At 37.5% G+C, this 14,666-nt stretch overlaps 1 protein-coding gene across 3 annotated transcripts in view; it reads right to left on the bottom strand.

The window, feature by feature from the left end:
* Positions 1-320: 320 nt before the first annotated feature.
* The window catches only part of atf7a (activating transcription factor 7a), a 40,290-nt gene continuing 25,944 nt past the window's right edge, over positions 321-14,666 (bottom strand). For 2 of the 3 annotated variants that reach the window (XM_053483296.1, XM_053483295.1), the window contains 10 exons: positions 12,801-12,931; positions 12,410-12,577; positions 10,548-10,705; positions 9,548-9,631; positions 8,592-8,685; positions 8,383-8,502; positions 7,892-8,035; positions 5,680-5,868; positions 4,813-4,918; positions 321-3,009 (listed from right to left, as the gene is read on the bottom strand). In XM_053483296.1, the coding sequence (XP_053339271.1) occupies positions 2,777-3,009; positions 4,813-4,918; positions 5,680-5,868; positions 7,892-8,035; positions 8,383-8,502; positions 8,592-8,685; positions 9,548-9,631; positions 10,548-10,705; positions 12,410-12,577; positions 12,801-12,931 (1,427 nt within the window). In that variant the 3' untranslated portion in view covers positions 321-2,776. The remainder of the gene's footprint in view (positions 3,010-4,812; positions 4,919-5,679; positions 5,869-7,891; positions 8,036-8,382; positions 8,503-8,591; positions 8,686-9,547; positions 9,632-10,547; positions 10,706-12,409; positions 12,578-12,800; positions 12,932-14,666) is intronic. The other variant, XM_053483297.1, reaches the window with a different exon arrangement.

Raw genomic sequence — 14,666 nt, 5'->3', positions numbered from 1 at the left:
TACAGGATGTGCATTTACATGCGTTTCCGGACCTGAGCGCTTTAACAAGTTAATATAGTAGGCATGTGCCGACATTCATAAAAAATATATATATATATATATATATATATATATATATATATATATATATATATATATATATATATATTTTTTTTTTTTTTTTTTTTTTAAATGCTTTGGCTCGAGGGTATACAGACTTCTGCACACTAAATTTTTTAATTAGTATATATACTAAATAAAGGATGGGATTGCATGTGTGGATGACAGAATGCGCAAGAATGCTGGTTACTGAGTTAATAAATATGAAATAATTCATTAATTCATAATTCCTTCCCGTTTGTAATTTTCTTTAAAAATGACAGTTTTTACATAAAAATTTAAAATAAAACCAGCACACTGTTTGTTTAGCAAACAAGGCTAAATCTATAAATTTAGCCTATATAGGTAGTCTTCTCTCAAATGGAATGTATGGATATTATTGACACTGTAAAGTATCTACGATATCGTGATGTACCACAGGCCTGACCATCGGCACATGCCTTCTATAGACACGAGATGGATTTACTTTTGTCATAACCGTCTGATGAGACAATGGGTCGGTTTGGGATTTTAAACGAAGAGGCTCGTTCCTTTCAAAACCATCAGAAAACAATCAAAGGGGAGAAGTTTACGGTGGCTGCGCTTCAACACGGTGTGAATGTACAGTAAAGCTAATAAATGTCAACTTTACAAGGGGGAAAAAAAAAATTAATTAAATAAAATTAAAAAACATGCATCAGACATGTTGGCACCATCATTTAACAAGGATTCCCAACAAGGAAATTTTAAATAATAATGAAATGTAACCATAAGCTAGTTTATGGCATGAAAGGGGCAGGGACAAAGCTAGAAAAAAAAAAAAAAAGAAAAAAAAGTTGTGATTGAGTTTAGGAGAATGTGCCAAAAAAAAAATACGGTAGCAAACATAATAAAAAAATAAAGCTCGCCAACATTAGTGTATCAGTCCCATGAATTATAAACTGTTATACTCTGATGTACATTCCTGCACACATATGCAGACACACTCACACAAGCATACTATATTCTCACAGATTATAAACGCTTTGCATATAAAACATATTATCAAGGGGTAGAAACGAGGTCAGATCTTGGCGAAGTTCAGCCGAAGCAACGTAGCTTAGTCTCCTTGAAATGAAAACCGAGCCAAAATGCGAAGGACCAGATTTAACCATTTAACATTCACACACATGGGAATTTTTTCCTTTTGTCAAAAAAAAAAAAAAAAAAAAATTGTTGCAGAGTTGTGGTGCAATCGTTAGCCTCACTCATGCAAGTAAAATGTGGAAGGCAGTAAGTGCGAGCATGCAGACCATCACAGCACACTCCAGGGCTGGTCAATACAGCCATAATATCAGTATTGCAATATCAATATGTCGTAATACACTTTATAGTGTATCCAGGGTTGAGGCCCATGTATGTTGCATTCATTTGTTTTTCGTTTTAAAATAAATAAAAAAAAATTATGAGAACGAGATAAAGAGTTTTTGCATTACAAGTGATAATCATCACCATAGGAAAAAAAAACATGTATTTCTCTTTTGCATGTTTTTTTCAGCATGACATTCATCGCATGGTGAAAATGCACTTCTGCTTTTAGAAATAAGCAAGCAGGATGGTAGAGGAGGTTGACATGGAGGGTGTTACACGCGCTGCAATTTCAGAATGTTTAAAATCAGCAAAAATATTGCATGTCATATTTAACTTTCATTAAAAAAATAATTGCACACTCCAACATAAACCTCCAGCATACACATACTAACTTGAGTTTCTTCTTGACTGAAGGTTAAAATGTACTGCAGGGGGCGCTTTTTTAATATAATTAATATTTAGCTTCTTTTTTTGTGTGGGGGAAAAGAAACAAGAATTAAAAGTGAAGAAAGTAAGTCTTGTACACATTTGTTAATTAAAAAAATAATAATAGTAGTAATTTCGTATTTAAGTTCGTGGCAAGAAAAAAAATTAAATAAAAAGCATTTTGAATCGAAATATGAATGAATGCCACATCAATGGACCCACTGATTGTACCTGAACTGTTAAAATCTATTTCTCATTTATAACGACAATTTTCCTTCGTTTTCTCATTTAATACTTGTGATCTTTTTGAAATGCTGAATTAAACTCTCAGCCAAACCTAATGCCTCAGTGCGCATCACAAAAATATCTTTCCGATATGATATTCTTGCTGTATCGCCCAACCTTATGACATGTACGCACGAGCACACGCATACACACAGACAAGCACACGCACTCGGCGGCAGCACTTCCTTTCCCGTTACTGCCACTGATCAGCCATCCAGGTTGCTCTACGGACATGTAAATGAGACACGCGTGTGCATAATACCTATGCATCAGATCACAGTCACCATGCCAGTCCTTCAGAAAGCACTGTTCTGTCAGACAGTTCCGCTGAAGAGTGAGGAGGGTAAAGATGGAAGGCGAGGATGAGTACGAGGAGGGCTGGGATGATGGTGCGAAAGTGGAGTTAGTAAAGGTGAGAATAAGGATGAGGATCGGAGTCCAGCCCCTGTAGTCTATGGCATAGTGAACAGGAAGCTCTTTCTTTCTCCAAAGTATTTTTTTTCCCAAAAAAATCTCTGGGCCAGCTCCGGGCCAGACGAGTGTGACAGCATAAAAGAGGGCTAGAGAGAGGAGTAAAAGAGGTTAGGGAAGATCTGGCCTCATCCCTCGCTCCCCTCCTCTCCTAGTGCTGGTCTCATCATCTGGCAGTGGGCTGGGCCTGTGTGGTCATGATGACGTGTGAGGGCCCGCTCTCTGCCCGCTGGGCGCCCATGCCGGCCAGCACGGACATGGCTACGGCCTCGGCGGCCGCCCGTGAGCTCATGCCGTTGTGCCCTGACGATCCTGAGGGACTCAGCGCCACAGAGCTGTGCTGAATCACCGGAGCTGGGGATCCCGTTGCCTCGCACACCTCCTTCATGGACTCTTCTCCTGAAGGACAAAACAGGTGCAGGTCAGTGACGAGCTACTTACACGTATCTTATGTAATATAAGCAAACTGTAAAGTTAGCATATCTGTACAATGAAGATATTTGTGAAAAAATAATTTGGGGGATGCAAGGTGAGTAATAGAACATCAAATGTTTTTTTATTTTTTTTATTTTGCAATTTTTGTCTGTGCATGGCATCATGTAAAAAAATGCCACAATTTTAATGGAGTTTTCAAAGGTTGTATCTGGCCACGCTTGAGGTAATATACAGGCTTTGTTTTATCGCAATCGGCCCATGGAAATAAAAGGTATGCTACTTTAAAATTTTAATTGAAACCGCTCTCATATCAAAAAAAAAAATCTTAAAAACAATAATAATCGACCTTGAAAAAATCATTACCTCATCTCAAAATTTAAATGATGGCGCTGTACAGTTTTTTAATACACACTTATGAGTGTGCAATTGAAATCTACTTAATAAACGCCTTCATTTCATCAATTTTTAGTTCAGTTTAAAATTCAACGTTATACATTTTTAAAAACATTTTTTAAAACATTTTTAGAAAGTTATACATTTTTTAAAACATGCTCGAGTGTGCAATTAAATTCCATGTGGACAAAGTCGCGGGCACGGCTAGTACTATATAACATACTTAATCCAGTAGACAAAAATTATTATTACTGAAATTTTCCAGCAGACTTTTTCTATTTATTTATTTTTAACACTAACTATATATTTATTTCTCTGTTTTTTAACTATATTTTTTCTCTTCTGTGTTTTTTTCAATTGACTTGATACATTTGTCACAGGATTCGTCCTAAACAGCTGTGTGGTCCTAAGAAAACCACTTGATAATTAGACTAATCAGAGAAGACTTGGAGCAATGGAAAAAAGTCATGTGGTCTAATGAGTCCAGACTGTCCAGACTGACACTCACCAGAGTGATTGGTGCATCAGGGTAAGAAGGTTATCACATCTATGGAGTTTTTTGGATGTTAAAGAATGGTTCTAGCATGAGGAAACATTTTCACACATGACCTGTCTACCATAATCAGAACTAAAGACCCCCTGAGCAAAATGGCAAAATGTGTATCTATACCTTGAAAGGCACCTGAAAGACAGCCAAGTGTAAAAACACTACTTTTTTAACTATAAATTACCAGTCAAAAGTGTGGACACAATTAAGTTGTATGGCATTTTGTCTTCAAAAAAAGTTTACAGGAAAAAAAACGGTATTGAGGGATAAATTTAGTACTACATTTCTTATTTGAATTACGCTTAACTTTATCAATCTAACATCAAATATTAGATGTGTAAGCGACAGATGTATCCAGAACACAGTTCACATATGTTTTACACTAAATATAAAAAGATGGCAGTGGTTTTACTGTTTGATCTGTGTTTTCTGTTCTGATTTGGCTGATGCAACAAAAAGACAGAAGAAGCAAAACTACTAAGCCGTCACACCTCTTGCACTTTTAGCTGGGGAAGGATTTGCTTCTAGATAGCTGCACAAAGGCTAAAAAAAAATCTAACCTTTACATGACCTTGTGTGTATATGTCCCACCCAAAGTTTTAGCTGAACCCATTGCAAAACTGCAATGCAGCATTTTTAAAAAAAATACAACACAACACACCATTTACGAAACTGATGCAGTGGTAATGTGTTGCTGTGACAAGCTTTAATTCACAAAAGTATAACTTGGTTTGTAAAACATTTACAATCAAGTTTCATTTTAAATGTCATTTGCAGACCCACACACACAGGTTTTTACAGATCCTTTTTCTCATGTGGTGACTCACCCAGGTAGGCAGCCTTCTTCTGTAAGGTGGTGACAGGACAGTCCTTATGAGCCAACAGCAGCTGCTTCAGATGAGCCACTTCGTTTCGTAACAGAGACACCTCATTCTGACACACAAACACACACATACACAAACAGGAACAGATGAACCTTAGTGTGCAAACAGAGAGGCTCATTTTCAATGTTAATCAAACAGAAACTTCTTTTTTGGCATTTCCAGATGTTCTTGATGAATCAGACGAACCTCAAGCTGGAGACGAGAGCTCAGCCTGTAAAGGGGTGAAATGACTACAGTTCCTGAAAAGTCTTTAACTTAGACACACACTAGTGAAGTTACTAGGGTAACTTCCTAACATGATTTCCTTTAAAGCTATCAAACACCAGTCGATCGCTTAGATGTAAAGGCGACGGCAGTGCTGTAGCGTACACCTAGGTGTAAGAGTGTGATGTGTAGTAAGAATGGAAATCACCAATCACTCCCAAAATGATATCATGATTTTATAAATATCCCGATTTTATCTTACACCCCCTCCCTCCCAATTCTGATACAATTTTAAACCTTTAAAAAAAAGTTTAAAATATGTAGTCCATTACTTATAACATTAGTTTTCTCACTTAAAAACCAAGCCACTCGGAAGCTTCTGCGCTCAGTACAGAATCGTTTATATCTGATAGCTGATCATACTGAAAACCAGCCAATTCCGGTCACTGGCTGATCTCTGTTATAAATGTAAAAAAATAAAATAAATAAAAGTAATAAAAAAATATATATATATAAAAAAAAAAAAATCACCACACACAAAAAAAAAAAAATCCTAATTCATATCTGAATAAATCCCCCTCCTCTCTAAAGTGTAGTACTGCTTACCGTGAGTGACACGTTCATGGATGTCAGCTCCTCCGCTTTCTTTTCCAGAGAGTTCACCCAGATCTTGCGTTTCTGCCTGCAGCGTGATGCTGCTGCTCGGTTGCGCTCCAGAAAGCGCTGTCTTCTCTCATCTGGGTCGTCATCCACCGTGCGCCGCCGCCGTCCACCCGTCGGCTGAGCTGGAGAAACCTGCACCACGAAGAACCAGCAAATTGATCTTAAAACTAATTTAATGGAGCACTCTCTTATGTCTAGCATGTTCAGAGTTCACATTTAAGTTCACTTCAGGGTTACTAGGGTTACTTTTTACAATTCAAATGCTTAGCAAATTTTCATACTGTTTAGGTATTCAAAACGTTCACACCAGAATGTTACAAATCAAGTCCGTTTAAAATCTCATCTTCATGTGATACAGGTAAAAAAAAATAAAAAAAAAAAACACGTACAAAGCAGCATGTCATATTTTTGAAAATGCATATTAAAACCTAACACACATCAGGTGGCTGATGGCTAAAAATTTTTTACTAGGCACTGAAATTCACGTGCATGAATGACGGATTATGTTTTCAAAATACTGACCAAAATTATTTAAAGTGCATCACAAATCCATTATATCTCTTATTTATTTCCTGTCGTGGCCTAGATAATTTATATAAGTTGATCCGAATTTATTTTAATTACATTAATACTTTAATACTTTTAGAAAAGACAAATACATAATTTTTAAACATAATCTTTCCAATACATTGTGTCTACAACAAGCTCTCATATTCTCTTATTAAAACATGTTTTAGGCTGAACTGCAAGCCACAAATGCACCGCTGTCTTCACTTCTTCATCAGAAGTGAATCTTTGTCCTTATAAAGCTGCTTTCAGGGAACCAAACAGGTGCAGAGAGATCAGGGCCCGCATTCACAAAGCCTCTTAGAATTCTCTCAGAGAGCTCCTATTTTAGCTTAAAAGGTCCTAGTTGGGATTCCTAGACTAAAAGTGATTCAGGAAACTTCTCAGAGCAACTCTGAATAAGGAAAGTACAGAAACCTTTATCTTAGTGAGGAGGCGTGGTTGACCCCATTGCTAGGGATGATTCAGCAATTCAGGGACTGTGATTGGTTGATTAAAAAAAATAACCTCTGACCTCTGTAAAGGTCTTAAAATGCACTCTTGGTGAAAATAGAATACATGATAATAGAATAGACAGTGAAATTATAATGTTTGTATATAAAAAAAATTGTATAATCATGACTACAGGCTACTTTATGCAAAATTTCTGTTATAGGCCAAATATCTTAAATAATTAAACAGCCAAATGTTAAAAATGTGTTTACTTTTAAAGCAATCAATTTCCACACAGTAGTTACAAGTTCTTACATTTATTTACTATTACATTTATTTGCCATACTGATTTTATTACTTGTAATATATTTCAGATTGATAGGAGCAAAATGGTTCACCTTTTACTAATTTACATGATTGCAGGACTGTTTATTTAAGTTGCACTTTTGGATGATATGTTGCCAACAATCCAAAAGAGATGGAAGTAAGTAAAAGAACAAAAAAAAACTAATTAGACAGAAGAGCAGTGTTTTTATGTTCAGTGTTTGGAGAATATTTCTTCTTTCCACCATTTGTCTTCAGCTATAGAAACTCTCAAGCCTCTTAAAAGTCCTCCTCTCTTAACAATTTTTACCTTAGAAGCTGTTTTCAGGGCTAAAATGTTTCGTGAACTATTTATATCTTTACTAAGATTTAGTCCTAAATTTAAGGTAAAATTCTAAGGAAATGTCATAATTCTAAGAATTTTCTTAAAATTCCGTCACTAGGAGCAACTTTTAGACTTAAGAAGCTTTGTGAATACGGGCCCTGGACTATAGGGAGAATGCTTCAACACCTCAAAAAGTTTTACAACTTTTTACAAATGAATACGGTTTTACACGGTTACAAATGAACTGATGCAACACGTTCGCACCTGCACAGCAGTAACTAGCGAGACAAAAGCTTTGAACAGAAAAGCGTTGATAAGACCAACATAAGTTTTAATATAACTATAGTTCTGTGAATTTAAGGAATAAAGTTTACGGCTTAGGAAAGAGAAACGATTTCCATTGTCCACAGTGTGTAGTAATAACTGAAAAAAAAATCCTAAATGCTACAAATAGACAGATGAACGTTAACTACATGTATCGACGTGTAACAGTGAGTGATGGAGGACCTGGGGTTGTGCAGGGGATGGCGCATCAGGCTGCTGCACCAGCAGCTGGCTCTGCTCCATCCTTTGTGGTACCATGGCACTGGAGCCCATCGCCACGCTGACACAGGCCGCAGTGGTCTGCTGAGACAACGCCGCCTTCAGGCGCTGAAAAAATATAAGTACAACACAAACCAGAGTGTTACACTTAAAAACCACACACCCCAACCTCTCACCTAAAGGAATATAGATATTTCACCTGCAATTTCATAAACTGCTATAAAATAATCTGTAATGTAATGCTAATTTTCTTTTTTTTTTAATTAGAGCTGAACTTAAATCAAAGTACCACTCAAGCTTCAGTTTTTAAACTAGTCACTACAGCCAGTACTTGTCTGTTTGTTGTGAAAAGTGTCACCCAGACGACAGACCCTCACAGACAGGCTAAGAATTTCAGAGCACGTCTGCCTGCCTCATGGACTGTTGCGTCAACACACGGCATACGCTTCGCTCACCATCTTAGCCTCGGTGTGGGGGTTGTAACCAGATGGAGAGGAGGAGCCGCTGCTGCTTCCACCTAGAGGAGGACCTGGGATTCCTGGAATGTTGGGCACCATACACATGGGCCTGGCCAGCTAGAAAACAAAATGCACAACAGGTTACGCCAGGCAACAGATTCGGTTTACTGCGAACACAAGTGCAAGTAGGTAAGAGCAGTGCTTACGGATATTACTGAAGACATTTGGACTGGGCCTGGAAGCACGGGAACTGGCTGGCCGTTGTGGAGCATCATCATCGGGTATGGACCAGTCGGAGACCTTTAGACAGAGCACAGATTACAAAGGGTTGCCTATTTTCGTCCCCCCCCCCACCCCTACTTAATGTGACCAAGACACTATAAAATACAGTCGACCCCCTTGAAGTCGCGGTTCAGAGTCCGTGCATAAATATTCACGTAAATTTAGCTAAATCACCATATAAAATATAATCCGGTATACATTTTTAAGTAAAGAGAACAAAGCAACAGTAGAGGAAAACGCGGCTTGGGATGGTGAATTACTACTTATACCAACAAAACGCTTGAATGAATTACAGTACATATAGGTGTAACATTGTTTTTTTCACATTCTACCATTGCGGGAGACACAGCAATACAGTACGGTACAGTTTTTATTTTTTTTATTTTTTTTTTTAAGGGTAAATGTATTCAGCCGAGTTTAAAATTAAATAAAAAGTGTTTTAAGACCATATTTGGGGTCATATTTAGATTTTAAACTATAAACAAACATTTATAGGCTTATTTTATTTTTATGGCATCCAAAATTTGTGGTTTTTCACAATTTCACAAGAATTTGGGGGTCGACATTTGTTCACACTATGAAGCTCTGTAAATTAAAAAAATAATAATAATAAATCTAAGACTATATAGAGATGGAAATGGAGTGGTTTGTGAATTCTGCCTCAAGGCAGGTTCCTCAGCCTCCTCATCACCACATAAGTTCAACACTGCCCGCTTGCACTTTTACCCTAGACTTTTATCTCTGTATTCATCTCCTTTAGAGCAGTGGTCTCCAAAATTTTCTAACACCACAGACCAGTTTTATGCAAGACAATCTTCCACAGGCCAGCCATCGCACGCTCGTACAAAGCAAACTAAAGTGTATAATAAATTCAACCTACCATAACGCAGAATCAGTATGAGCCCTGAGCTTGATTCCCTGCGACAAGATGGTCCCATCTAGGAGTGATGGGAGATAATCACACCTGAAGTGGGTTGTTGGAAATGGAAGCAGGGTTTCAGTGCTTTTGCGGCGATTTCAGGAAATTCCACCTTGATTTTAATCCAAAATGTCGGCAGAGTCGAAGTTGCCTCAAACACACTTTTTAAATTACACCGAGCGTGCTTGGAGCATGGGAATCACCTGCTGCATTTTTTTAAATGCAGGTTTCTTTTTTTTGGCAGTCTCAAGAGTTTTCTCAAGAGTGTATTTTTTTTAATTTTTTTTTTTTAAGCAGTTCTTTAAACATAAACGTTATTTCATCAGGGGAAGTGTGGGAAAGAGGTATAGACGGAAGCAAACGAGAGATGATCTGATAATTTTTTAAAATAAAATTCAGCAGACTCTGATACCACCATACAATAAAATCGAAATTAAAAATATGTATACGTTTTTTCTTTCTATGCGGCCCGGTACCGGTCTGCGGCCCGGTAGTTGGTGACCACTGCTTTAGAACATATCTTTTTAATTCTCAACACTGTATTCAATTACATCCCTTTAACATTTAAATACAACAAGTTTCCATGTACTTTCCAAACCCTCTGTCACTTCTTCTTTTTCTCTTTATTATGATATAATGCAACAACTCTTTACAGTTCACAAGCTGCAAAAGTGACAAATCAGTGAGGACGTGTACGCTCCTTTCGAGCTGCTGGGAAGGCTTAACAGAGTGGAAAAAATGATGGAGTGGGATAATAGGTAGACTGGAGCAGGTCTCGTAAGGGCGGAGGCCGATTAAGCTTAAATCAAGCATGTGAAAAGGATTCTTGTTTTGTCTGACATATTCCTGAACCAAACAGTCCTGAATTGCGCATAGCAAGAGCTAAATGACTCATAATGTCAATAATCACGTTAACCCTTCATCTTTAATTTTAAATGGGTAAGCAGGGGTAAGCACATACCCAAGGGTGCGGCTGGAGGGCGGGGCCTGTGTAATGACCGAGGTGGGTGAAGGCATGGTCGGGTGCAGAGGGTCGTATCCGAGGTGCAGGGGAAGAGAGCCAGGACGGACGATAGTGGGCATAGGAGCAGAACTAAGTGCTGGTTTAGGTGGAGATTCCTGAGAGAAAAAAAAAAAAAAACGTAGCTGGTTAAAACAAGGTTACTAATCTAAGATTTAACAAACCTTTATAATGATGTTAAAGAGCAATGAGGCATTTATTAGATTACAGAAGTAAAGGAAAGGGAAGTTATTGAAATAATCAGCAGTTTAATCAACATCAAATTTAATCAACACCATTTCGTATAACCTTTTGTATGTCTTTTTTTAAAAACACAGACACAAAGTATCAATACATATTCTAACTGAGAAAATGCTTCCACACCAATCTGTCAAAAAAAAAAAAAAGATTTTTAATTTACAATTTTACAATGGAAAATACTCTAAGTGTGCCGCATACCACAAAGCTTCTGTTTTATACCGTAATAAATATGATGGCCTGCACATACATTGCTAATATTAGGTCGGCTTCAATGTGTCATTTATGACCGTCCTGACTACAGGGACATGCTGTACCTCAAAACTGGCACAATACTGCGAAAGTGCATCCGTGTTTATTGCAGCTGCCTGACAACACAATACAGACAGGTAAATATGTGGAGCCACCCATCAGCCTTACAGCAAGCCAGAGTAGACTTAATACCGAAATGAGAAAGGAAAGAAAAAAAATAGGGATGGGACAATAGTTTGGGTTTTCTTCTCAGTGTCTCAATACACGATATACTGTTAATGATTTGATACAATAAAAACCTGAGTGACCGCAAGGTATGACTAAAGAATATCCATGTTTTGATGTTGTAATGTTGTAAGGTGTTCATCACTTCATCACAGACATTTTCTCATTTCTGTGGAAAGGAAAAATATTTAAGGGCGTAAATAAAGTCTAAGTAAAGAAATGAAGGAGGTCACAAGAAGGTAAGAAGGACAAGTGAAGCAAGTCATAAAAGAAATGAAGGAAAGAGAAACACATTAATGTAAGTAAAAAAGATAAAAAGAAAGATTTTGCTATGGACAAAAAAAAACAGATTTCATTTAGCAAGGAACAAAGTAAAGAAGGATGAAAAGAATTCCTTAAAGATGAATAAAAAAGCATGAAAAGATTAAGCATGAAAAGAGGAAAAGACAAAGATGCAGGCTATGATGTGTAAAGGGAAGGAAGGAATAAAGAAAGGAAGGAAAAATAAAATCACAAAATTTTATATTTGGTAGGAAAAGAAACAGCATGAAAGTAAGAAAGGGAAGTATGGCAATAGAAGGGAAAGTAGAAAGGGAGCAACGGATGGGAAAAAAATTTACAGGTGGAAGGAAATAGGCATAATGTGCAATTTCTGGTAAGGATGAAAAACTACAGAAGGAAGGTAGAAAAGAAGGAAGAAAGGAAGAAAATTAAGTAATGATGTAAGGAAAGGAGAAGGTACTAATTTGATTACAGATTTTTTATTAGGCAAAAATGTATTAAAGAAGGACGGTACACATGAAGTAAATATACCTGGAGGAAAATTACAGCAGAACTGAGGGAATAACGAAGTGGCAGGAAAAGAGGAAAAATACAATTAAGGAAGGAAAAGTGAGAAAGGAATGATGTAAAAAGCAGGAACAAAAAGAAAAGAAAAAAATCCACCTATTCAGCTCATTATCTGTGTAATGGGATTTAATATTTGCATACGCTTTAGTGAAGCACAAAGCAAGTCTCTGTGGATTTTGTGTTTACTCAAAATGGAATTCTACACTCTTGTGCGTATGTGTGTTTGTATTGTGCTCTACCATTCCCCTGGCTGTGGCCTCCTGGTTGCTGTCTGACTTGCTGGAGATGGAGTCTGGACTAGAGGGAGGGGAGGAGTCCACCTCGACAGGCTCCTCTTCCTTCACTCTAACTACGTCTGAGGGCGTCTGCAGACTCATGTCCAGAGCTGAAGAGCCAGGGGCAGGCAGCTGCAGCGTGAAGAAAACGAGAGAGAGAGAGAGAGAGAGAGAGAGAGAGAGAGAGAGAGAGAGAGAGAGAGAGGAGAGGGGGAAGGGAGAGAGCATGTGAGACATGGGAGCAAACAGCAGTCCACAATCCATAAATCCCCACATTCTGGCTACAGACAGTGAAGTTGCTCAGCTTGGAGCAGCTCCGCCTGAGTGAAGCCCTCCACCCAATCCCAGTGCTCACAGGGTTCTTGGCTCTCTTGTCATCATCTTCCTGGGCTTTACGGAACTCCTGCTCAAAGGGCATGGCTAGCTCGTTGAACAGGCCCACTTCTTCGCAGTTCTTCAGGAAACGAGTGGGAGTCGGCGTCTGGTCTGGAGCGGAAAACAGATCTCGTTACGTATAATGCCTATACGTACAATTCCCCTATTCAGCACATAGCAAAAAGTATTCGAAATATTACACAAAGGAAGAAGGGGTGAAGGGCCAGACTGCTCAAAATAAGCTGTCGCTTAAAAATCTAAGCTCATCTTTGCTAAAGGTGGAAAGGACTAAGTGGGCCAGCATAAGGTTACAGTTCGGTTTTTGCTCTGCATATGTCTGGGTATTTTGATATAAAAATGTTATTTCAAGAGCAGAGTTACTGAGCTGATCGCATAACATAATTACTACAGCACTATACACTTCCTTTAAGTCCTTTTAAACAGTCCAACGTGACATTGTTTAAGTGCTTGGCAACAAGCAGTGAATGTCAAGTGACGATATTTTTGTCCAGAATTTGTCTTCTTTTTTGAATCTCTGTTATTCTTAGAGTTACAGAAATATAACCAAATCCATAGTTTTTGTAATTTATTTTCAAAAAAACACTTTTGTGTTGGTGGAACTCTGTAAAGATACATGTCTAGTCGCATTTTTACGAGAGAAAAAATAAAAATCCCTACATTGCCATGATGTCCAGTGATTTTTACACTACTTAGATTATATAACCATAATCAGCATTATAATATTCGAGTACGAGTTACATTCAGAAGATCCAAACGACTAATTAATCCAGAATAACTGATGAGTGAAAGAGCGTTTTGGACAATTTAATATTAACCTAAAATTCCAGGGTAACCTTACTATAAACCCCAACATTTTCTCATGTGCACAAAAGTAGCCTTCTAAGGCGTTGGAGGTGATTTTTTTCACAGTAAATAAAGAACACATCAAGTTATAAATTTATTAATAAATATAAATTTATGAATACCCATTCACCGTATCTAACATTATACAAGTAAACAGTGGTGGCCAAAAGTATTAAGACAATACATAAACCATGTATTATAGTTCTTCCAGTGCACAAAATGTGTGATGTCACTAATTAGTTATTGCCTATCTGGCTAAAGAGTTAATTGCGCTATTTAGAATCTTCAGGTTCAGTTAATGGGTGGAACAAATATGTAACAGGACTTTTACTTTCTGAAGTCGAGGTGTCCACCTCTACACAATTACCAAAACTAGGGAATTCTTAAGTCAATTGTGATCTTCACAATTACGCAGGCATGAATTGAGTGAGTGACACAGGAGTACTCTAGGCATCTTTCTGACTCTATGCCCAGCTGCATGAATCCAGAGGGATTTTAATTATAAAAGGTCTTCATACTCAATATTGATTCCTCAATAGCATTTTCATTGCATGAAATAAAAAAAAACATTCTTTTTTTTATCTTGACAATGACATTAAAACATTGAAACTGTCTTTGGTCCCAATACTTTTGGCCACCATTATATAGTAAACATCAGTGAATTAGATTCGTCATGAATACTAGGGGATAGCATCGGAAAAATGTCAGCCTCGTGGATATTAGACGACCGTGTTTATAAAAGCATCCTACAGAATACTTTACTACACATTACTAGAGAATCACCCATATTTCCAGCATTCAGCTGGGTTTTTGTGCTTGCTGCTGACAGCAAGTAGTGCCTGAGTGCACAGCTGGTTATATTATTAAACCCTCTCCTCCTCTCCTTTCTATTCTGAAAAACTAGATTTGAATTTTTTAAATGGTAATTTCCCCATCAGAAGCACAAAATCATGAACAGACATATTGTGAAACTTGTTTTCTG

The sequence above is a fragment of the Clarias gariepinus genome, chromosome 22 (genome assembly GCF_024256425.1).
Source record: "Clarias gariepinus isolate MV-2021 ecotype Netherlands chromosome 22, CGAR_prim_01v2, whole genome shotgun sequence".
NCBI lineage: Eukaryota > Metazoa > Chordata > Actinopteri > Siluriformes > Clariidae > Clarias > Clarias gariepinus.
This window is presented reverse-complemented; position numbering and strand designations above follow the sequence as displayed.